The 23,481-nt window shown below is 39.3% G+C and overlaps 1 protein-coding gene and 1 long non-coding RNA gene across 2 annotated transcripts; both read right to left on the minus strand.

Annotated features, from left to right (window-relative positions):
* Positions 1–534: 534 nt before the first annotated feature.
* On the minus strand, positions 535–11,407 carry LOC118564762 (GTPase IMAP family member 2-like). The gene is made up of 7 exons (XM_036143680.1): positions 11,360–11,407; positions 10,474–11,073; positions 9,529–9,579; positions 7,274–7,372; positions 4,895–5,008; positions 1,416–1,535; positions 535–551 (listed from the first exon to the last, which is right to left on the minus strand). Coding segments are annotated over exons 1-7 (1,002 nt in total). The 5' UTR covers positions 11,361–11,407.
* Positions 11,408–14,211: 2,804 nt separating this feature from the next.
* LOC118565113 lies at positions 14,212–18,365 on the minus strand. The gene is made up of 3 exons (XR_004932198.1): positions 18,344–18,365; positions 16,756–16,830; positions 14,212–14,285 (listed from the first exon to the last, which is right to left on the minus strand). It is a non-coding gene; the product is annotated as an uncharacterized LOC118565113 (long non-coding RNA).
* Between the last annotated feature and the right edge of the window lie 5,116 nt (positions 18,366–23,481).

Raw genomic sequence — 23,481 nt, forward strand, 5'->3', positions numbered from 1 at the left:
GCAGAACGATGACATCAAGCCTCGTAGGGGACTGTTGTGTCAATTAATAACTTGTTTTAACTATGCATTCATATCACCAGAGGCAGGCAGTGGGTTCCTGATACTTCAATCTCAAAATAAGAAACAGCAAAACGATGAACTGACCAGCACCATAAAGTGGATGGGTCAACATGTATCATGTCTCGTATGTTTGTAAATGCACAAAAGTTGTGAGAATTAAGCTTTTAGGTAAGGTTACCAGGCTAAACCACTCATGCTCTCTGGAAGTCAGCCGTCAAAATACTTGCATCACTTACCTGCTTGCTGTTGGTGCTCATCTCTGTCTGTCATCTATTTTACAGTCAGGGACTAAAGCTCTTCCTGTCCTCCTTGCTTACTTTCTTCCACACTCTCAATAAAGCCTTTAAACTGTCTATCTGCCTCTGTGTTTGCTGTTTCAGTCATTCATAATAAAAAAACTGACAGTATCACAGTTCCCTGAGTTCTCCAGGAGTTCCCTCAGTTAAAATCTGAGCAGTGATGTTAGCATGACCTTTACTCTACGGAGCCACCTAGAGGACATGGGAATTTATATTTTATTTTGTGCTTCCTTGCAAAAGTATTGCGTTCCTTTGTAATAACCTAGTAGACGGTTCATGCAGCGTATTGAATACTGAAAGTCTTTTTACTACAATATAAGGTTGTATAAGGTTTGTCCATGTATGTTAATATATAGTTAGTGAAATATCTGAAGTTTTATTTAATTTCTTTAGTATACAAATGTACCACAAGCTTATGTGCAAAATGCAAAAGTAAAATGGGTTAAACATGGACTTTCCATCTGTTTCCATTCCTTCTAAGACAAACATAAACTTTCTAGAAGAAGTAAAGAAAGAAAAAAAACTGTTCAAACTATTTGGACTAGATTTTTGAGTTATTTTAGCTAATAAATAAAGTCATCTGACAGTTTTGATTGTGTCTTTTTTGTGTTGGTATTCTGGCTAATAAAGGGCCATTTTCATTGGCAGTTGTGTAGCAGAAAAACTTTTACTTTCAATAAGCTGCATGAGCTGTCTTGTTATTGCGAGGGAATGCAAAATGAAATTTAAAAATCCTATGTCATCTAGGGGTTCTGTGATATCTCAGACTAATTTAGATAAATCTTTGTTTTTTAGAAAATAAAGCTTAATTTTCATTATATTCGTTCTCAGCTGTTTACCATCAAATATGATGTACAAATGTTTTAGAGGTAATATGAGGGAGTAAAAGGTAAAGGAAGCTGGGTGAATCCTGCTGTTAGATTTCAGAACTGTAGCTTCCACAGCGACACATCTGTCGGGACTTTGGACCAAACTGATATCTTTAGAAAGATTTATCTCCCTCTATCATCCTGTTATCCCCATACACTCTTCAACAAAAAAATCCAAAAATCTTACCGTCCCACATTGACAATATAGGCTTCCTGCTGCTGATTGGTTCTGGTGTCTTGTTCTGCTGGAAGGAACCCTGGACTGGTGGCTGCTGCTGCTGCTGCTGGTGCTGCTGCTGCTGCTGGGCTGCAAGAACACAGAAGGGCTTTAGGTGGCGCTACTGTTTTAGTCACATTTTTACCAAAATAAAAGGCTACATTGCTTCCAGTCAGAAAAAAAAACATGTTGGTCAACATCTAAATATATTTTTTTAATCTTATCCTGGTCATCAATTCACACTCCAGTTTTCTACCAACACAGTTCCAAGAAGAACTAAAGAAAGAAATAACCTCTTCAAACTATTTGGGCTATTTTTTTTTTTGTTATTTTAACTAATAGATAAAGTTATTTAACAGTTTTAATGGATCAGTTTTCTGCATCAAACAGTTAAGAATATATAAATGTGTTTTCACTGATGCTCTTTAAAGGTATTTGCACTTTTAAATCAAACCTTATATTGTAACAGAAAGACTTTGATAGTCGTAGTTATTGTGAGAGAGCACAAATCCCATGTCCTCTAGATCAGGGGTGTCCAAAACTTTTTATACATGGGCCAAAATTCTCAAGTCAAAGGAACTCCAGGGCCAAAAAATTAACACATTTGTTTTTAAACCAAACCAATCATTAACTTTTTTACCTGCTCTACAAAATATGCTAATTTTAAATAAATACATTAGTCAGTTTTCTGTAGGAAATGAATGTGGAAATGATTGTACATACAAAACTAAAAAAGGGTTTAGCTCATTTGTTGCATTCATCCAGGCTGGAAATTCAATCAATCAATCAAATTTTATTGTCAGTTACAATTTGCATTGCAATCGAAAAGTCAGTTCCAGTACAACCGTCCATCACATAAACAAACATTTTGGGGGGAACGATTGACTGAAGCCTTGCGTTGCCAAGGAACGCAGCCAGTCAGCCGCTGCTAAATAGCGCAGCCGTCAAGGCCGCATTCCTCCAAACAGCCCGAACCCCGCCTACACGGAGTTCACGAGGCGCTGCCCTTGAACTGTCGAAGGAAGTGCAACAACATGGGGGAAAGAGGGGGGGGAGAAAAATAGAGACAGATGTTTGCCTATTTATGCTCTCACCAATAAAGACACAAACAACCGACACAAAAAAACCCTCATAGCACGAAAAGCACAAATAACACAAGACAACATGTATGCAGAAGGTAAACATTTGAGACCTGTCGCGTGTGTGTAATTCATCAGTTTTATGAGTATCAGTTATGCGTGTGTGTATGGGCGAAAGTGTTTTATCTCCGTGAACACTCTCCAGAGGCCATTGTCCTTGATGTTATCAGCCGGCCCACAGTTCAGAGAAGCATCCTCAGGTGTCAGCGGGGGAGGGGGGTAGCCGGGGGCTTTTCTGAGCACTCTCCGCCATAACAATCCAGGAGTAGATAGGGAGGGAATCCAAATATGTTATTTGTTATAAGACAAGCTGCACTGCCTTTTCTGTCAGCTTTTAAGTCTTTTGCTGGCTCCACATAAATCCAATTTTCCAAATTATTGGGCTTTTTCGCGCTTCACATCCAGATTTTATCCCATCTCCCCTTGAGTTCAACCACCAAAGTCAGTCTGTGTTCCAACACAGGCAGCTTTTCGGCTTTGCTCCATTTACGTGGCAGGTTTGTCCGTTCACAGCCATAGTGATGCAGCCGGCAGCCTGATCAAGGCCAAATCTCTCCGACATCCGCTGTATTTGCCGATACTTCAAAAATCCACAAAAAACAATAAGTAGAGATCCCAGTATCCTTAATCCAATGTGAAAATTTCAAACGTCCAGGAATGACAAGGTCGAAAGACACACCGTTTTCCTCCAGGAATTTAGGGTGTATCTCACAAAACAAGTCAAATCAGGACCGGACGGGTCCCCCTTCCGTTGCCTACCCGTCGAAAAAAATGTATCAATAGTATTGAGAGACCAGCTTACCAGATCCATGTTTTTCAGAGTTCGGTTGATAGGAAGAAAGTGCTCAGAAGACAAGACATAGCAAAGCAGGAGAGGGGGAGGCGAGGGGGGTAAAAGCTGCAGAGAGAGAAAAGACACGACCGACCTCGGAGAGAGACAAATTATTTTGAATAATTTAATTTGACTAGTTAACAATAATAAACTGAACTCTTTTTGGTCTAGTAATATAAGAATAGTGTTTGGGTCGGTTGCTCTTTGAAAACATTTTCTGTGACTAGCCAATTTTAATAATTAAATTCAAAGCACAGTTTAATGCAACAAAGAGTAAATTTCAGTAATTAAATATTATTGGACATACAGTATGTTACTATGAAATTAAAGAGAATGTAAAATGTTTGTTTATTAATAGATGAATACTTTGTGTTATACTTAACATTTTCAATTGTAGGATTTTAATGTTTCTGCAATAATTTTGCCAAATCTTTCTTGAAATACAGTTGAGGGGGGCACCCAGAATCGGAATGGCCCCCGGGCCGCACTTTGGACATGCCTGCTCAGGGGGCTTTGTAGTACATCACACTAATTTAAATAAATGATTTTTTTTAAAATAAAGGTTAATTTTCATTATGGGGGAATTCAAGTATCTTGGGGTCTTTTATTACGAATGAGGGGAAGATGGAGCGGGAGATCGACAGGTGGATTGGTGCAGCGTCTGCTGCCGATCCGTTGTGGTGAACAGAGAGCTGAGCCAAAAGGCGAAGCTCTCGATTTACCGTTCGATCTACGTTCCTACCCTCATCTATGGTCACGAGCTTTGGGTCGTGACCGAAAGAACAAGATCCCGGATACAAGCGGCTGAAATGAGTTTTCTCCGTAGTGTGTCTGGGCTCTCCCTTAGAGATAGGGTGAGGAGCTCAGTCATCTGGGGAGGACTCAGAGTAGAGCCGCTGCTCCTCCACGTCGAGAGGAGCCAGTTGAGGTGGCTCGGGCATCTGGTTAGGATGCCTCCTGGACGCCTCCCTGGTGAGGTGTTCCGGGCACGTCCCACCGGGAGGAGGCCCAGAGGGAGACCCAGGACACGCTGGAGGGACTATGTCTCTCTGCTGGCCTGGTAACGCCTTGGGATTCCCCTGGAGGAGCTGGGCCAAGTGGCTGAGGAGAGGGACGTCTGGGCCTCCCTACTGAAGCTGCTACCCCCGCGACCCGACCCCGGATAAACGGAAGAAGATGGATGGATGGATGGATGGATAATTTTCATTATACTCACTCTCAGCTGTTTACCATACAACATTATTTAAAAAAAATTAGACATAATATCAGGGAGTAGAAGGTAAATGAAGTTTGGTGAATCCTGTTGATAGATGTCAGAACTGTAGCTTCCACAACGACACATCTGGTTCTGACGGCACAACTAGTCGGGACTTTGGACCAAACTGATATCTTTAAAATCTTTATCTCCCACCCCTCTATCATCTTGTTACCCCCAGAGACTCTTCCAAAAAAACAAAAACAAAAAAAAAACATCTTACCTTCCCACATTGACATGAAGGGTTTCTGGCTGCTGATTGGTTTTCGTTTAATTTTAAACTGGTAATAAACCTTGACTTGTGGCTGCTGCTGCTGCTGCTGCTGCTGCTGACGGGCTGCAAAAACACAGAAGGGCTTTAGGTGGCGCTACTGTAGGTGGATAATTCACCCAAGAATATAAACTACAGTGGTAAGACGTCTATACTCTATGAACCATAATGCTTCATTAAAGACAACATCAAACACATTGAAAGAGGTCAACTGAATCATTCACACAACACCACAGTGATCTTCCAGAGGCAGGACGGTCATTAGGAAAAGATGCTTCCTGCACTGAAAGAAAAGCCAGAAATGAATAAAAAACCTGGTTTGATCTTCAGCTTCTTTATAACAATTTATCATGTTTTTTTATTGTAATTTAGTATTTTAGCATATTCTCTCATTACAGTTTTCCCCAGTGTGCTCCAGGTGATCCTGTAATATTTAATAACCAGTCTTCTTAACCACAGCAGGGGGATTTATTCATATCCTCAGAGGCAGGCAGTGGGTTCCTGATATTTCAAGTACCAGAATAAGAAATAGCAAAACAATGAACTAACTGACCAGCACCATAAAGTGGATGGGTCAACATGTATAATTTAGGTATTAGATCTGTAAAATGGCCTGTTGGATATTTAACTTAATTTTATTACGATCCTGATGTATTTGGGTTTTGATTTTTTTAGTTTGTGTTTAGGTCTGGTTTTCTTTTATTTTGTTTTCCTTGTTAATTTTAGCATGATTACTGTTCATCTCAGTTTTTGATTGATATTCCTCAAGAACATCTAAGCAATTACTTCTAACCCAAATAAATTAAAGTATACAAAATAATGATAATAATGAGGAAAAAAAATAAACTTACAATCAAAAATACAGTACTTAATTTAACAAAACACTCAGTACTTCTGATGACATCACGTCATCATGTGACTTCCTCCCAGCGCACCACAGTCCAGAAACAAGCCTGCTTGAAAACAGAACCGGGAGAATGTTTGAAACTGAAAAAAGGTTAGAATGAATGCTAACTGAAGCAGGAACACCGTGTGTGCACCCACAATGAACCACATCAGTTTAGCTGCAACAAAAAGTAAGTTAGAGATGGTGTATGTGTGTGCAGGCGTGCTTGCATGCTGATGCGGACTTATAACCATGTCCTGGCTCGTGACGGCTCCTCCATCACAATGATGGAGAACCCTCCTCCATGGTTTTTATCTATTTTCCACAGATGATGGAGTAAAACGCGTCAATTTCTAGAAATCAGATGAGCCAGACGGAGAGTCAGACAGGAAGGATAAAGTCGATCTGGTGCATTTCAAAATAAAGGGAGGGGGGTGGAGCTGTCTGGATGCAGGAACAGATCCAACCCACGTCCATTGTGGTTGTCAGTTTGAATCCAGCTACAGACTCCCTGCTTACCCTTCCTTCTCAGCTGCTCCACATATCCCACTGAATCTCAAATGTTTTCTGAGGCCCTTTGAAGAAAGAAAGAAATTCAGCCCCCCCATCCCAAAAATGTAAATTATAGCTGTCATTCTGAAGATTACCCAGAACCTTTTTTTTAAATGCATAACATATATATGGGTTCATTTACAACATATAGCAACTAGTAGGTTTCAATATCACCACATTTTTTTTAAACATAGAATATTAACAACTATATGATATATAATATTAACAACTATTAATAAACTTTCTGTTGTCACATTTAGAATGATTAAGAAGGCCTGCATTTTCTGGACACCCCCCCCCCCACACACACACACACACACTCTTCCCACAGCACTTCTTAAGTTCTTTGCTGGTTTCTGCTTTGGACTTTATTTCCTCCGTTGCCACATTTTGCTGCCTGGTCTGTGGGCCAACATTGTTAATTCTGTTCATATTTCTTAATAAAACCTGATCATTGCACTGCTCTGCAATTTCACCATAAAATAATAATATACTTTATTTCTCTGGTAAAGAAAACTGAGTACCCAAAATTCAACCAGACAATGGAGAAGGGTTTCAACGCAAGAATCCTGGCAGCAGATGATGGGAAAATAAGAAAAGCTTGTTGATTTGGGCAGAGATCAGAAGCCTGATAGTCCATGACTCGATGCAATCTACTGGGTTTCCTTAGATTGAAAACCTTTTGACCAATCGTCTGGATGATTTGACGGAATTGACTGTTTAAAGTGCCTTGAGATGACATGTGTTGTGAATTGGTGCTTTATAACTAAAGTAGCACAGGAAGCATGTGCATGCCATAAAACTGATTGCAGTGGAGCAGATGGGTGTGGCAGAAGGCAGACAGGCACAATTCATGACATAATCACAATATTCACCTCATCCAGAAATCTTACCTTGCATCCTTGACACAATGGCTTTAACTCCTCCACTTGGCTCTGGATCCTTAGTTTCCGTAAAAGCAGGTAGGGCTGGTGGCTGCGTCTGCTGAGGGACTACAGGACCACAAACTGTCTTTAGATGGAGTCAGAATATTCATGTCATACAGATTAGACTACATCCAATCACAGGGCAGTTTAATAAAGGAATCTGCCCTGTTTGTTTGAAAAGCATTGAGGATACACTAAAGATTTATACACACTACTTAAAAAATAAAGGGATCACTTAAACAACACAATGTAACTTCAAGTCAATCACATCTCTGTGAAATAAAACTGACAACTTAAGGAGCAACACTGATTGACAATCAATTTCAAATGGAATACACAACAGGTGGAAGGTAGAGGGAGTTAGAATACCCCCCCCCCCCCCCAATAAAGAAGTGGTTCTGCAGGTGGTGAAGATTCTCAGTCATCCAGGTCATGGTCATACCAAAAAAGTTTAAATGTTGTTAAAAAGTTAAAAAGTCCAGTTGTTTTGTTTTTTTTAACTTTTTTGGAGTGGTTCTGCAGGTGGTGACCACAGACAACTTATCAGTTCCTCTGCTTTCTGGCTGATGTTTTAGTCACTTTTGAATGTTGGTGGTGTTTTCTCTCTACTGTTAGCATGAGACAGAGTCTACAACTCACACAGTTGGCTCAGGTAGTGCAGCTCATCCAGGATGGAGCATCAATGGCAGCTGTGGCAAGAAGGTTTGCCAGAGCATGGAGGCACTACCAGGAGACAGGCCAGTACATCAGGAGACGTGGAGGAGGCCGTAGGAGGGCAACAACCCTGCAGCAGGACCGCTACCTCTGCCTTTGAGCAAGCGGGAACAAGAGGAGCGCTACCAGAACCCTGCAGAATGACCTCCAGCAGTCACAAATGTGCATGTGTCTGCTCAGACGATCAGAAACAGACTCCATGACGGTGGTATGAGAGCTGATGTCCACAGGTGGGGTTTATGCTTACAGTCCAACACCTTGCAGGACGTTTGGCATTTGCCAGAGAACTCCAACAATGGCAGATTCTCCACTGGCACCCTGAGCTCTTCACAGATGAAAGCAGGTTCTCACTGAGCACATGTGAGACATGACAGAGTCTGGAAATGCCATGGAGAACGTCCTGCTGTCTGCAGCATCCTCCAACATGATTGGTTGGGATGTGGGTTAGTAATGGTGTGGAGGGGCATTTCTTTGGGGGTCACACAGCCCCCATGTGCTCACCAAAGGTAGTCTGACTGCCATTAGGTGCAGAGATGGGTTCCTCCTATTGCAAGACATGGTAGACCTCATGTGGCTGGAGTGTGTCAGCAGTTCCTGCCAGACGAAGGCATTGATGCTATGAACCAGCCCCCCATTACCCAGACCTGAATCCCACTGAGCACATCTGGGATGTCATGTCTCTCTCCATTCATGTCTCTCTGGCATCTTGTGTGCTTAAAGTGCTGTAAAACCAACAGTATTTGTGAAAAAAAGATTTGGGGACCTGTTTAATAAACATCAAAGCGTCCTCCTTAGAGAGATTTGGGAGAAAAGACGTGGCTGTTTCTGACCCACTTTCAAAGATGGCTAGAAAAAAGCCCACCTGTCTGCTCTGTCTGATTTATATATTCAAGTAAAAGTAAGTACAGTACACGCTCCAAAATTTAGCATCTGGGAGCTCCCAGTAAAGAGTGACCAGTAGAGTTAGTATCATCTTAACCACGGCTATAAAAATCCTGAGCAATCAGACAACAATTGTCAGATACCCAGTGAAAAACGTTCTATCAAGACAAATCGTCAGACCAAATGTCTCTCTTCTCGTTAAGTATTTAAAAGCCTTTATTTAGGAGTGATGCTGTCACTTTTCATCAGTTCAACTTAGTTTTGATTTCTGAAAGATTTCTGAGCAGACGGTACAGAAAAGACTGGATGGTACAAAAAAGTAGAGAGAGCTATTCTTAACACATGATTTGGTTTATTAGATTATTAATTAACTTTGATTTAAATGTTTTCTAATCAAAAAAAAAATTATTTAATTTTTTTCATGAAAAGCAATTTCTATTGATCAAACGAAAATCTAAACAGATTTTTTTCAGTCTCTGAATCTTCTGAAGTACCTCCTTAAGCATGGATGAAATTAATTTGTTATTTTCTGTGTATTTACCGATAAGGAAACCCGGATATTCAGAATGTCAAATATGATGAGACTGAAATGGAAATAAGCAAAAATAATCAACTGTTCAACTCACAATGTGGAGGAAGGAAGTCAAGGCTACTGTGCTGCTCGGTTCTGACATCATCTTCCACAACAAAAACACAGCAAAGTTCTGTTAGTTGTGACCCGCCTCTAGTTCAGTTAAAGTAATACAGTTTTAAATACACTAAATCCACCAAGCTGAATATACATCATCATTTGTGTAAAATGTACACGTAGGTTTTGTATTTCATTGATGGATAAACTACCAGATTCATCACCTGCAGATGCCTGATACCAGTTCAGATTTCATTCCACGTTATTACATTTGTCAACGTTGTGTACAACTTCTTAGTCAAAAAAAAAAAAAAAACATTAGCTTAATATTGGAAACAGGCTTTGATCTTTGGCAACTAGACTTTCACTCACTAGTTTTCTGAAAAAGTTTCAACATTTCTCCAGGAGTCTTTGGACATTGAGCAACCTGCGGCTGGAGAGCTGCTGTCTCTAAGCACATGGAGATCCATCCTTCTGGGTCCAGTCCAAGTCAGAATCAAATCAATGACCCAACTGTCACTGTTCTGGATTAGGTGGGTCGTTTGCTGTCGTGTGCCTCTAATTTATTTGGAGCTTTTAACCAAACAGAGGATGAAGTTACTGTGGTTAGGGTTCTACAGTCTGGACGGGCTGCTGAGGTCCATCTGGGATCTTCTGTACAGCCTACAAGACTTTCCAGAGCTCAGCTCTTTCCTGCTCAGATGTTTAAACACTCAAGTTTCAGTCAACACATCTTTGCTGTATGTAAGTTTTCTGCTTGGCTGATTTTCATCCACATTTCTGTATGACATTAACCATTAAAATGGAAAAGTAAAAAATAAAAAAATGAATAGTTGTAATAAATGATAGATCCATTATTTCAGATAACTATCACAAACTATTGCAAATTTGGGGTCTTGTCTTTGTTTTTAGGATTATCAATAAAACTATTGTTCGTACATACCAGGTCCTTGAGATGAATCCAAAGGTAAAGAATCTCTTTTAATGGGTTTGAGGCTTGGACCGCCACAGACAACATGGTCCCCACAGTTATTTCTTAACATGTGACTCAGGTTCCACAGCAGCTCGTTAGGGTCTTGTTGCAGCCTGATTGAGTTGTCTCCACACATCCTGATCAGGTCCTGCAGAGGCCGCTGGTGAAACGGGTAATTTGAACCTGATGTTTCCCATCCAGGTGTCGAGATCAGAACCAGCGAATGCTTAAAAGAGTCATTACTGAAGAGATCAAGAATCCTATAAAGCCTCTTCTTTTGTTGGTCACTGATATTCTGCTCGACCACCAACAGGAACACGTGAGGTCCTGGAGCTGAGAGACCCACACAATGTTCTACGTGTTCTCTGAGTCTGGGTTCAGAGATGCTTTGGCGAAGCAGGTCCGGGGTGTTTATCACAACTGCTTTTGTTGTCTTAATCATTCCAGACACTTTGATGGAGGTGTTTGATTCTTCATTTTTGTTGAAAGCATTTTTCTCTAGTAAGAAGTTTGCGACTGAACTCTTGTCAGACCAGCTGCTGCCGAGCAGAATGAGCCTCAACTCAGACACTGAAATGAAAAAAGCTAAAGTTTAGATCAACATTACATATGTGCAGGTACAGAGGCACTAAATGCAGTTTAGCATCTAACCACAATGAGCAGTAAATGCATGCAGCATAAACAGTGTGGTTTATTAGAGGTATGTTTTATAGGATATTCACAGTATTTACAGATGATAATGTATGTAAATATGGTCTCAACAATGTGAGACCTGTTTCAATCTTTTTGTCCTCAAACTCTCAATATTTGTAACTTTTATCCTGCAAAAAAAGCCAAAATTTGTTGCCAATCTTACTTCCAGGTGGACGAAAGACAACGCTGCTACTTCGACACAGCGAAGATGTTGAGGCTGTGGAGATAAAATAAATAATTGACAGGGCAAATAAAAGACAAAGATTAGATGTCAAGGTGGACAAGTGAGCAATAACTTATTAGACTAAAGAAATGGTTAAAAAGTTTGTATTTTTGGTGTTGAGTTCAGAGAAGGGAGTTTATGAGTCCAACTAAAGCTATTTTAGTTATTCACCCTAATAACTGACTATGAATATGTGTATATACACATGTTTATATATATATTTACACAAATTATACCAACCCGGAATAAGGTATATATAAATATCTACCACATTGGTCTTCCTTCAAACATTGTTCAGATTTATATTTTCCTTTATCTTAATACAATTTGTATTTGTTTATTCCATACAAAATATTTATATATGCAATATGGATATGTACCACAGACTTGTAGACTTGAAGTAGCTGTTATAACACCTTTACTTAAAGGCATACTATGCAACATTTTTCAGTTAATTAATGTGTTCCATACCGTTTTGGATGATTAAATTAGTCATTTCAGGTCGAACAAAGGTTTTCTCGGCCGCCCTGGTGGTCTGTGGGGGAAATACCGTACTTGCAATTGCAAGAGCTCTCGGCCCGCACACACAGGCTCAGAAGTCTGGTGCAAGACCGCGAGAGTCGGTCTTGCTTTACGGCGAGAACTCCATGTGTTTTTGCCCTGCCATTCACTATATGCACGTGCGAAAGCAACAACAAAGAACCGCGTGTTAACGTCAAATAAACATGCAAACATATCGAGTTTTTTATTATTATTATTATTATTATTATTATTATTATTATTATTTTTTTTTTTTTTTATGTTGGTAAAGCGGTAGCGTGAGTTACGCGGCGGCCGCCTCGCCAAGATAGCGCTGCGGGAAACCCTGATGTTCATACCTTCACTGTGTTAGTCATTGTTTGTACTGCCGTTTTTTCGACTTTTCGTTGCGTTCGCCTGTCTGCTAAGCTCAAAACAACCGCGCCTGGCTTGACGGAGAAACCAGAACAGCTGAGCATCTTTATGACAGTGCACTTTTACTTTCGCCCTCTGGGGGGAGCCGCGCTGGAAAATCAACCCCGGTTGCATAGTATACCTTTAAGAAACATCTCTTTATCAAGTTGAGTTAGTAAATTACAGACCTATATCTAATATTCTTTTCCTACCGAAAATTCTTGAGAAAGTAGTTGCTAATCAACTATGTGAACATTTACAAAGTAATGACCTACTTGAAGAGTTTCAGTCAAGCTTCAGAGCTCATCATAGCACTGAAACAGCTCTGGTGAAGGTCACTAATGATATTCTCATGGCCTCAGATAATGGACTTGTGTCTGTACTTGTCCTGTTAGATCTCAGTGCTGCATTTGACACAGTTGATCACAATATTCTCCTACAAAGACTTGAGCATACTCTAGGGATTAAGGGAAAAGCATTAGGCTGGTTTAAATCTTATCTGTTGGACAGATTCCAGTTCGTTCATGTTAATAATAAATCTTCCTCAAACTCTTGGGTCACTTGTGGAATACCACAAGGTTCAGTCCTTGGACTAATTCTCTGTACTATATATATGTTCTTCTGATTGGCAAAATTATCAGACAGCATGGGATTAATTTTCACTGTTATGCTGATGACACTCAGTTATATAAATCATGATTAATCTTACCCGTTAGATACACTACATCCATGTTTTCAAAACATGTAAACATGGATGAATCTAAATGTTCTGCTTTTAAATTCAGAAAAGACAGAAGTTATCATCATTGGACCAAAATCTTGAAAAATGTAAACTGCTTAGTCAGACAGTTTATCTGTGCTTCTGTGCTCCTAATATGTCTCTGAGCGTTCACACTGAGCCTGGTACTGGTTCTGCTGGAGGTTCTCCTCCCTGTTAAAGGGGAGTTTTCCTCTCCACTGTCGCTTCATGCATGCTCAGTATGAGGGATTGCTGCAAAGCCATCAACAATGCAGACGACTGTCCACTGTGGCTCTACGCTCTTTCAGGAGGAAATGCTGCTTGGAGAGACTTGATGCAACCTGCTGAGTTTCCTTAGAGAGGAAACTTTCTGACCAACCTGGAGGATCTGATGGAAGCTGACTTTATAAAGTCTTGAGATGACATGTGTAGGCTCTATATGAATAAACAGGTTTTATTTTGATATTTTTACGTATGTCAATTGTATGGTTGTCTGTGTTCTACCATGTCTCCAAAGTAAGATCCTCATAGCTGTAAAATACTGTTTGGCAAGAAAACCACCTCACATATAAAAGTTGTAGTACCTCAAAAGACACGCAGACTCCGTTTAGCCTGCAAAAACACATTCTAACTCTATACCATAATGTCTTCACATTTTATAAAGACACGTTGGTCCAAAACACATCTTCATTCCAATTTCCCTGGTTTTATTGTATTACAGCCTGTAGTTTAGATATATTGGTTTTATATTAAACCTGCAGGGCAAAGTTTGGTTTTAGAAATGATTTACCATAAAACAAATAAACTGATTATCTTTTATCACCAGCCAGGGTCACGTTAAAACCAGTGTGTTGTCATCCATCTAAAATTGTATAATGTAGTAAAGGGTACAGGTACAGGCAAAGGTATGAGCACACATTAAAAAACATGTTGTGGGTCACAATTCCTTGTTGTATCAAAATCAACAGAAACTGACTGTAAAGGTAGCTTCGAGATTTGGTGTCATTTAAATTGTTCAGACAGCAAAAATCTAGGAGACTGTGAATAAGAGACAGAATTGTTGAAAACTACTCATAGAAGAATAATTAGAATAATACTTGTTTTAATAAAATCTAAAAGCTTTAAGTTGACTCACAATATGATGAAGAAGCCATGGTGATACAGTGTTAGAAACCAAGATCAGAAGCCGTCCCCCTAAAAAGACAAACATATGAAGGCGTTTCAGAAAATGTTAGAAATCTACTGACAGAAAGTGTTGTTCTACATAACACTATTGATTGTTCTCATTCACAGACATAAATAATAATAGTGAATCAGTGGAAGTGATGCTGACAATCTGGTCTGGGGGTAAGGACAAGATATCGGGCCCCACCCATAACATTCTGTTACTAATAGAAAATAATATTTACCATTTCAAGACATGATTGATACATCATTCTTTCTCCTTCTTTCTCCTTCCATTGCTCCCTTCTCTTCCCTCCTATCTGCTTCATACTTTAACTCTTTAGTTTCCCTCCTTTGAACAGGTTATGAAAAATGTTTTATGAATAGCATTTATGCTATAGAATGCTAACAATGACACAAACCATAACAAAATTCATTCCTAAATATATTTGTCTATGTGATCATTTCAATAAAATTGGAAATGTGCATTGAGATGATGAATAAAAATTGTATATATTTTAAATGTTACATTTTATTATTCAACAAAGTTACATTTGGAATTAAAACATATGATGGCATCACCATTACCATCCTCGTATTTTTCGGACCATAAGGCGCATCTGTTTATAAGACGTCTTGCAAGTTCTTCCCAAGTGTGTAATATCACACTTGGGAACTCCGCCCCAGATGTTACCAGATGTCCCCTATTTCTGGGAACAGAACCCGTTTAGGATGGCCTGTCTCCGGCAAAAGCTGTCCCCGGAAATGTCCCCGATTTGAGTGAATCATGATGGAGTAAAACGTTTAGTGCAACAAGAGGTATTTACCCGGTCTTGCTGCTGCCCTGATGTAGAAGAGCTTTGCTGAAGAAACGAACAGACAAAACAAGCCAATGCCCATCCAGAGATTCAGATTTATTAGATATTCAACCCTAGATCATATCATGAGTTTACATATGCAAGCACATAAAAAAATATTCTAAATGGAGAATTTGATGAGCAGACAATTGATGTACTCATCTATAGACTTTGTTCTGACCAGAACAGCTAGAATACAAAAAATGTCTGAGGCACAAATTCACTGTAATGATTCCTGTCTGATCCTGCCTGAAAATCCCTTGTCTACGTCACTACCTGCTCCCTGTGCTGTACAAGTAATCAGATCTGAGTAGTTACACCTACAGCAGCTCACAGGAGTCGCTGCACCTGGGAGGAGCACTATAAATTCCTGGTTCTCCCAGTGTGTAACTGCCAGATTCTTGAAAGCCTTCGTGTGAGTAAACCATCCAACGTTCCTGTCTGACTCCCTGATCTCGACCTGTCTCATTCCTGTCTTCTCCTGCCTACCTTGCCCTTATCGGATTCTCCAGTTGGATTCTGCATTCTGGACATCAACCTCCTGCCTTGCTTTTTAACCCAGCCTGCCTGTCTCTGCCCCTGCCTAGATTCTCCTGTCTCTCATGTACCACCCATGCCTGAATGTCCGATTTGACCCATGTCTGCACCTGCTTGAAAACCTCTGCTCAGTGTGTGCCCCTCGTTACAGATTCTGTTGCTATGATCCCAGACTCGCCCTTTGCCGAGTCATTCTGGACACCTCTGTCTCGTAGACTGTCTCACTGATCATGGCCTCTGAACTGACTACAACTTCCCCATCAGCCCATGCCCTGCGTGAGTCCTGAGTAGTCATCTTGCAACTGGAAGTTTGTGGGATCGATTCCAGCTTCCCCTTGTCACATGTCGATGTGCCCTTGGGCAAGGCACTTAACCCCAAGTTGCCTACCGAGCTGCGTATCGGTGTATAAATGTGTGCGTGTTAATGATTGCGATTGGGTGAATGTGGCTATAGTGTACAGCGCTTTGAGTGGTCAGTGTGACTGGAAAGGCACTATATAAGTTCCGTCCATTTACCATTTATTTACCAGGAGTAGCCGTTCAGAACCAGTGCTACCTCCCGGACATCTTAGAAAGTTAGGGGCTTTTGTTCAGTACATAATGCGGTTTTCTCTTTTTACATTCTTGTAGTTTCTATGCTGTTTTTTAATACGTAAGCAGACATATACCTCTTATGCTGTAATATTGTCCTACTCTTCAGTCTCTTATTTCTATTTTTGTTGATAATTTTATTCACCTCGTGTTTATCTGCATGCTTCGGTTTGCCTTTCACTGTGCTTATGGTTCACCTGAACTACACACCTGAATAAAATCATCTAGAAGACATTATTGACATTAATCCCTGTCAATTTACTACTCAAATAATAGTGGAGGATCTTACCTTTCCTACAAAGCTTTAATATTACACAAATAATACAAAAATTATTTTTTTTTTATTTAATTTGAGATAAATAATTAAATATATTCCTTTATTTCCTGTCAAATTTAAATGTTAAATTTAAATACATTCAGAGCAAAATGATACCAAAGTTAAATTCCTTGTTTGTGTTCACAAACTTGGTGAATAAAGCTGCTTATCATATTTGGCAACATTAATAAAACCTTACTTTGTGTTTCGGGAGAAGGCTTGAAGTTTTCTGTGTTATCTCTCTGCTGAAAGTTTATGCTGAAAGGTCCAGAATCTAAAAATCAAACCCAGTTAAGTTTAGAAAATGTATTAAAGGTAAGACTGTATTTATAAATTAAAATCTCAGGTTAAAGATTTTTTAAACAAATTCTCCTGCTGCTGAAATGTGAGAGTAAATCTAACTCTACGTTCTGCACGAACATGTGTTTATCTAATGAGGAAACAGCAGTAAAGCAGCAGGTCTAAAGTCTGCTTTACTGGCACCTGTAGGTTGGATCTTTTTATAGGAGCTGCTGAGTTGTTTCTGGTACTTTAAAAACTGGGTCTGTTATATATATATATATATATATATATATATATATATATATATATATATATAGATAGATAGATAGATAGATAGATAGATAGATAGATAGATAGATAGATAGATAGATAGATAGATAGATAGATAGATAGATAGATAGATAGATAGATAGATATTGATCCTCTGTGTTGAGTTTCTCATTTCTATTATCTGTTATTTCTATTATCTGTTCAATCAAAACAGTTTAAATGTTATATTTTTTATGTAACATTTTTAATCTCTTTTATGTTTATCTCAGTTCCCTCTGTGTTGATTAGTTTCCTCCCCCCAGTTTCTCAGCTCCAGACTCTAGCTCAACCCCCCTGCATAGCTCTGATTACACTCAGCTGGCTCCACCATCACTCTTCCTCAGGATTTAAACTTTTTGGTTTCTGTTTTTGTTGCTGGTTTCTATCATTGAATTAAGGGTCAAATTCAACATGCAGAAGTAACGCTTGGAGAACTTTGAGCATAGAAATCAAACAAGCAAACTTCCAATTCTACTGAAAGAGCTTTAAAAAAGGATCCACTGGCAGCTGAATTATTTTAAAACACAATATAAATAGAAATAAAACAGCAGTCAATAAGCCAATGATCTATTGCTCTTTTGAGGAAGTATAACAGCGAACGTTCAAGATTACCAAGTTAATGTGTCATCAGGAACCATATTCTACAAATCTTTAAAGACTATATTATATCGGTTAGCTGGAGCATTGAGGCTCCTAACTGGCAATAAACTCTATCATCTAAACCACAGAGAATTAAACAATACCTGAATATAAAAAAAATCTCTACTTCTTTTCTCCTCAGTTTAAATGATCTAAGTTCAGGATGTGTTTAAAATATTTAAAGATAAATTATAATCAGAAATTAAGCCACTAAAAGTTCAACACAAAGTTATCTTTCATCTTTACAATATTTTTTATTGATCTGACTGTTGCTGCAATCATCCAAACTTTCAACCTTAGAGTTCAGAGACTGAAAGAAAGATTTATTTTTTTAAAGCTTTCATTTCATCAGTTAAAGTAAATTAAGAGCAACAGTAATTTATTCAAACATTAAAAGAGCCAAAATTAAAATGCAAAAACAACCGTTTTTAAATTAGAGCAAACTGCCGATAAATGTAGGAACACAATTTAACACAAAAATGTTAATACAACTAGACGTTAGGATTTTTCATTGTATTTTCTTAATATTTTACAAAATTATAGTTAAGTTTCCCTACCTTACATGTGAGTTAGTTGGTGTGTTTTTTTCTGCCTGTTAGTGAATGAGTCTCTCCTCAGTGCAATTAAATCGTCCTCCATCTGTCAACAGGGCGGGAAGGACAATGAGTCGAGTCAATGTTTAACTGAAAGGACGCCTCCAAGACAATTTTTTTTCAATATTTGTTGTATTTTCTGGAGAAAACATCCAGTGTTCTGTTTTATCCCACTGCTGAAAGATTATCAATAAAAAGCAGAAAAAAGTGCAACCACAATTTAACACAGAAGGAGCAAAGGAGCTGCTCATCCTAATACTAAATTAAGGTTGCATCAGTACACTTCCAGAAGCTGGCAGGATGTCAGTTTTTTAAAAGGTTTGTTTGTCTTCCTCAAACCTGATGATCAGAGGATTGATCATTCAGCACAATATGAAAATTGTGCTGAATTGTGCAATTTTAACATCATAAGTTTAGAAATTCAATTTTATTTATATAGCGCCAAATCATGAAACATGTCATCTCAAGGCACTTTACAAAGTCAAGTTCAATCATATTATACAGATTGGGTCAGATTATACAGATTGGTCAAAAATGTCCTATATAAGGAAACCAGTTGATTGCATCAAAGTCCCGACAAGCAGCAGTCACTCCTGGGGAACCGTAGAGCCACAGGGAGAGTCGTCTGCATTGTACATGGCTTTGCTGCAATCCCTCATACTGAGCAAGCATGAAGCGACAGTGGGAAGAAAAACCACCCATTAACGGGAAGGAAAAACCTCCGGCAGAACCGGGCTCAGTATGAACGGTCATCTGCCTCGACCGACTGGGGTTACAGAAGACAGAACAGAGACACAACAAGACAGACAAACAAGCACAGAAGCACACATTGATCTAGTAATCTGTTCTACATTAGATGGTAATAGCGGGTGAGCCGTCTTCTCTGGATGATGTCACAGTTAACAGAACGCCAGACCAGGTGTACCTACTATGAAGAAAAAGAGAGAGAGCAAAAAGTTAAAAGCTGAAATGACGACAGTCATTTCAATGTAATACAATGCAAAACTGGAGAACAGTAGACTGAAGAACAGTAGAAATCAGTAGAGTGAGAAAATTAGACCCTGATGTCCTCCAGCAGCCTAGGCCTATCACAGCACAACTATAGAGATAGCTCAGGGTATGAGCCACTCTAACTATAAGCTTTGTCAAAAAGGAAAGTTTTAACATTAGTCTTAAAAATAGATAGGGTGTCTGCCTCACGGACCAAAACTGGGAGTTGGTTCCACAGGAGAGGAGCCTGATAGCTAAAGGATCTGCCTCCCATTCTACTTTTAGAGACTCTAGGAACCAGCAGCAGACCTGCAGTCTGAGAGTGAAGTGCTCTGTTAGGAACATACGGGGTAATCAGAGCTCTGATATATGATGGAGTTTGATTATTAAGGGCTTTATACGTTAGAAGGAGAATTTTAAATTCTATTCTTGATTTAACAGGAAGCCAATGAAGGGAAGCTAAAATTGGAGAAATATGATCCCTCTTGTTGATTTTCATCAGAACTCTTGCCGCAGCATTTTGAGTCAGCTAAAGACTTCGAACTGCATTTTGTGGACTTCCTGATAGTAAAGAATTACAATAGTCCAGCCTTGAAGTAACAAAATTGCATCAGAAATTGCATCAAAGGTAAGATATGCAAGTTCTATAAGGTAATGTCACTGGTTAAACAAATTGGGTTACTTGTTGAGTACGACAGGGTTCAGTGCTTAGGCCAATATTCTTTACTAAATATGTGCCTCAAATTGATCAAATTATCAGACAGCATGGGCTACATTTCCACTGTTATGTGTAATGCACTAGAAAAAGGAATGAACATTTCAAAAGGTTTATTAAATTAACTGGTGTTGCTAAAATGAGAAGCATGTGTCTACAGACCTAGAGATTGCAGTTTGAGACCAAAAGTTCTAGACACCTTCTCTTCTGCGACAGCTCCATCTATTTCCTGACTAGTCAACATGGATGGTGATAGGAAAGTGAGTATTAAATGTGAATCAAAATGTTTATTTAATTGTCCAACTACGGTTGTCTTTAATTTGAGTATTAAGTATAGGTTTGCTTTAATGAGTTTACACGTTTTTAACACTGTTTAGTTACAACAATACTCACCATACCGTTTTTCAATTGAAGAAAATAGTTTATTTAAAGTAAGTTTAGCTAATTTTAGATAAGCTAATGGTTTGAAACTTTTATTTTTTGTCAGGAAATGCCGGACTAAGGTGCACATACTTACTGGAAGCTGCTGTGTTGAAAGAGAGCGGGTGCAGAGACTTAAACCGTGTGTTTGAGGGTTGGATCACATTGTGTAGTGGCTTGACCAGTGCGAAAACTTTTGGCAGTAGGGTCTGCCTGCCTGCTATTTTGCCTGTCAGTGAGAAACTAAGCGCAGGCACACTAGGCTATTTTTGGGCTGTAGTGACCAGTTCCAGGAAAACACACCTACTGTCACACTGAACAATACACACGCACTGTGAGTGCGAGTAAACACGCACACAGCACAGTTTCCCCCCTCCCTTTGCTCTGGCTGAGTGTGTGAGCGAGTTCTGCTCTGCTCTCCCCCGCCCAAAGGAAAGCACACGGACATCTAGTTTAACTAAACTAGCGCAGAGCAAAATGGCAAACATTCCTATCGTTATTATTGGATTAAAATATCCTGAATATGTTTCAAAAATTCCAAAAATCTAAAAAAAATTGGAACAAGAGGACAGAGAGTCTTAATTCACCCTGGCCTGAAGCAGGCCAGGGGGATTTTCAGTACAAAAATAATGATAGTCCAATCATAGATACAATAAATCAAGGAGATAAAGAGGCTGAAAGCGAAAACGGTTCCACAGAACATAAGGAGTTCCAGTCAAGGGCGTCGCATATCAGTGTTACGAACGCCGGAGGGTTGCCTCACCAAAATGTAACACAACAAAATAATGCTGTCCCAGCAAACATATATTCGTCTGTGCAGAATTCAGGATCTCCAGCTGCAACACAACAAAACAATGCTGCCCCAGTAAGCTCAGATTCCCCTGTAAACACGCACAGTTTGACGCCTCAGCATTGCAGCGCTACAAAGAAAACATCTGTGCACCCGAGAGAGAGGCTCTCTAACTATGAGAAGTATGGGAAATACAAATATAATAGATTGGTACGCGGAACACACTACAAGGCCAAAGAGCGACAGCTTCTGGACACATTTAAATAAACAAGAAGGATTAGACTTACAAAGAGAAATTAATCAAACTGTGATTGAAGGCGTGGAACATGAAATAGAGGAGCACTCTTAAAACACTCTTAAATTCAATACCATCTGAAGCGCGTTTTTTCATCGTGATTGATCTCTGTTCTGCATTTTTCATCATTCCGTTAGCAGAAGAGTCGCAACATTTATTCGCATTTACCTATAGAGGTAAAAAGCTCAGTTATACCCGACTGCCTCAAAGTTTTAAACTTATCCCACACAGGTGCTAATAAATAATTTGGAAGGACACGATCTAACCGGAACTGTGTAACAGTTTGTGGATGATTTGTTAATCTGTGGAAACACATTAGATGACTGTCATCGAGACTTAATCAGAGTACTACAAAATTACCAGAAGGGGGACACAAGTACGGTGGCCGACAGATGCAAACGCCCTGCAACTTCAGAAAACACGTTCAAATAGGCAAAAGACGAGCAAGTTAAGAAACCAACTTCATCAATTTGACAACACGTGTGCGGCATTCAGCAAACGCGCTGCATAATCACACAACACAACCAAATACATAAACGCGATGCAAACATAAAAGCAAATGCAACTACAAAACACGCTGCATAAATAATCCACAACGGAAGTGCTCCAGGCCTTTAGGGGGAGCACTAAGTGTTAAAATGAATACTAACCTTGGCCGTTTCGCAATTCACGAGAATGCGAGTACGGACTCGCGTTCTCGTCAAGCCCGATCTTGGCAAGAACACAGGAAGATCAGACTTGAGGAGAACGTGAGCACGCAGCACGTATTGTGTATTGGTACAGAAGTATACTCGTGACGTCATCACACCCACAGTTCTTTAGCATTTCTTTAACATTTAAAACTATTTATACACTACACCATCATATCTTATTGAAAACGTATTTTTTTTAAATTAATTTCTAAGAAGTCTAAAAAATATCTGAAATTGCAGAACTGTGGGTATAAAACCAGCAATAGCGGGAATTTATTTGTTGGAAGTTGTAATTGTTGTAGTTGTAGAGGCGATCGAATTTTTTTTTTTTTTTAAATCAGCACTTTGTAGAAACAAAATTAGCAATACGAGCAATATTGCTGTTGCTTCGGTCGTTGGTCAGCTTTACCAGCAGGCTGAAGAGGAGGTGCCGCAATTAAGGAGGCAAATCCGAGCAAGGAGAAGATTGATGCAGCAGAGGAGGCTCAGAAGGCAGGCTTTGCTCAACCATCAATTGCCAACTGGTAGGCATATTAAGATTGACAGCCTATTTCCTACTTTTATCCTTAAAAAACATTGAGCATGGTATTAAAAACGTGATCAGGTTGAAATTGTGACTGTTTTTCTATAAATAATTAAAATGAAGACCCAATTTTAACCTTAGTAACAGTATGACAGTAATGTTAAGCTACTTTATTGCACCTACTGACCTTCACAGCATTGATCATTAAGAAAGGGAAAAAAACATATTTTTATGTCTGCCCACCTTTACAGTGATTAATCTATAAATTATGTGCAGTTAGTTCAGCTAATTTTTTCAGTGAAATGGTAAAAATACCAGAGAAGGGAAGCCATTTGCTACATTTACTATACATTTTATCTTTTCTTTCTTGATAACTATAATAATCTGCATGTTAAGCAGGTATAGTTTTATGCTGTGAAAAGGTGACAATTGAAAAAAAAAACAATTATGGTAACATTTGGCATTTTTTATTTACAGGAAGAAACAGAAACAAAATATGTGAGGATAAACACCTCTGTGCCAACCCTCCAAATATTTTTTAATGAAGGGGACCTGAAACCAGCCTTCAGGCTAAACAGGGCAACCATCGTCCTCCTCTTTCAGCTGCTGCCCATCCATCAGAAGGTCCATGGATGGCCACAGGAGATAGAGGTGCTGGTGACCCTCTACTGGCTGGC

This window comes from Fundulus heteroclitus, chromosome 12, assembly GCF_011125445.2.
Source record: "Fundulus heteroclitus isolate FHET01 chromosome 12, MU-UCD_Fhet_4.1, whole genome shotgun sequence".
Classification (NCBI taxonomy): domain Eukaryota; kingdom Metazoa; phylum Chordata; class Actinopteri; order Cyprinodontiformes; family Fundulidae; genus Fundulus; species Fundulus heteroclitus.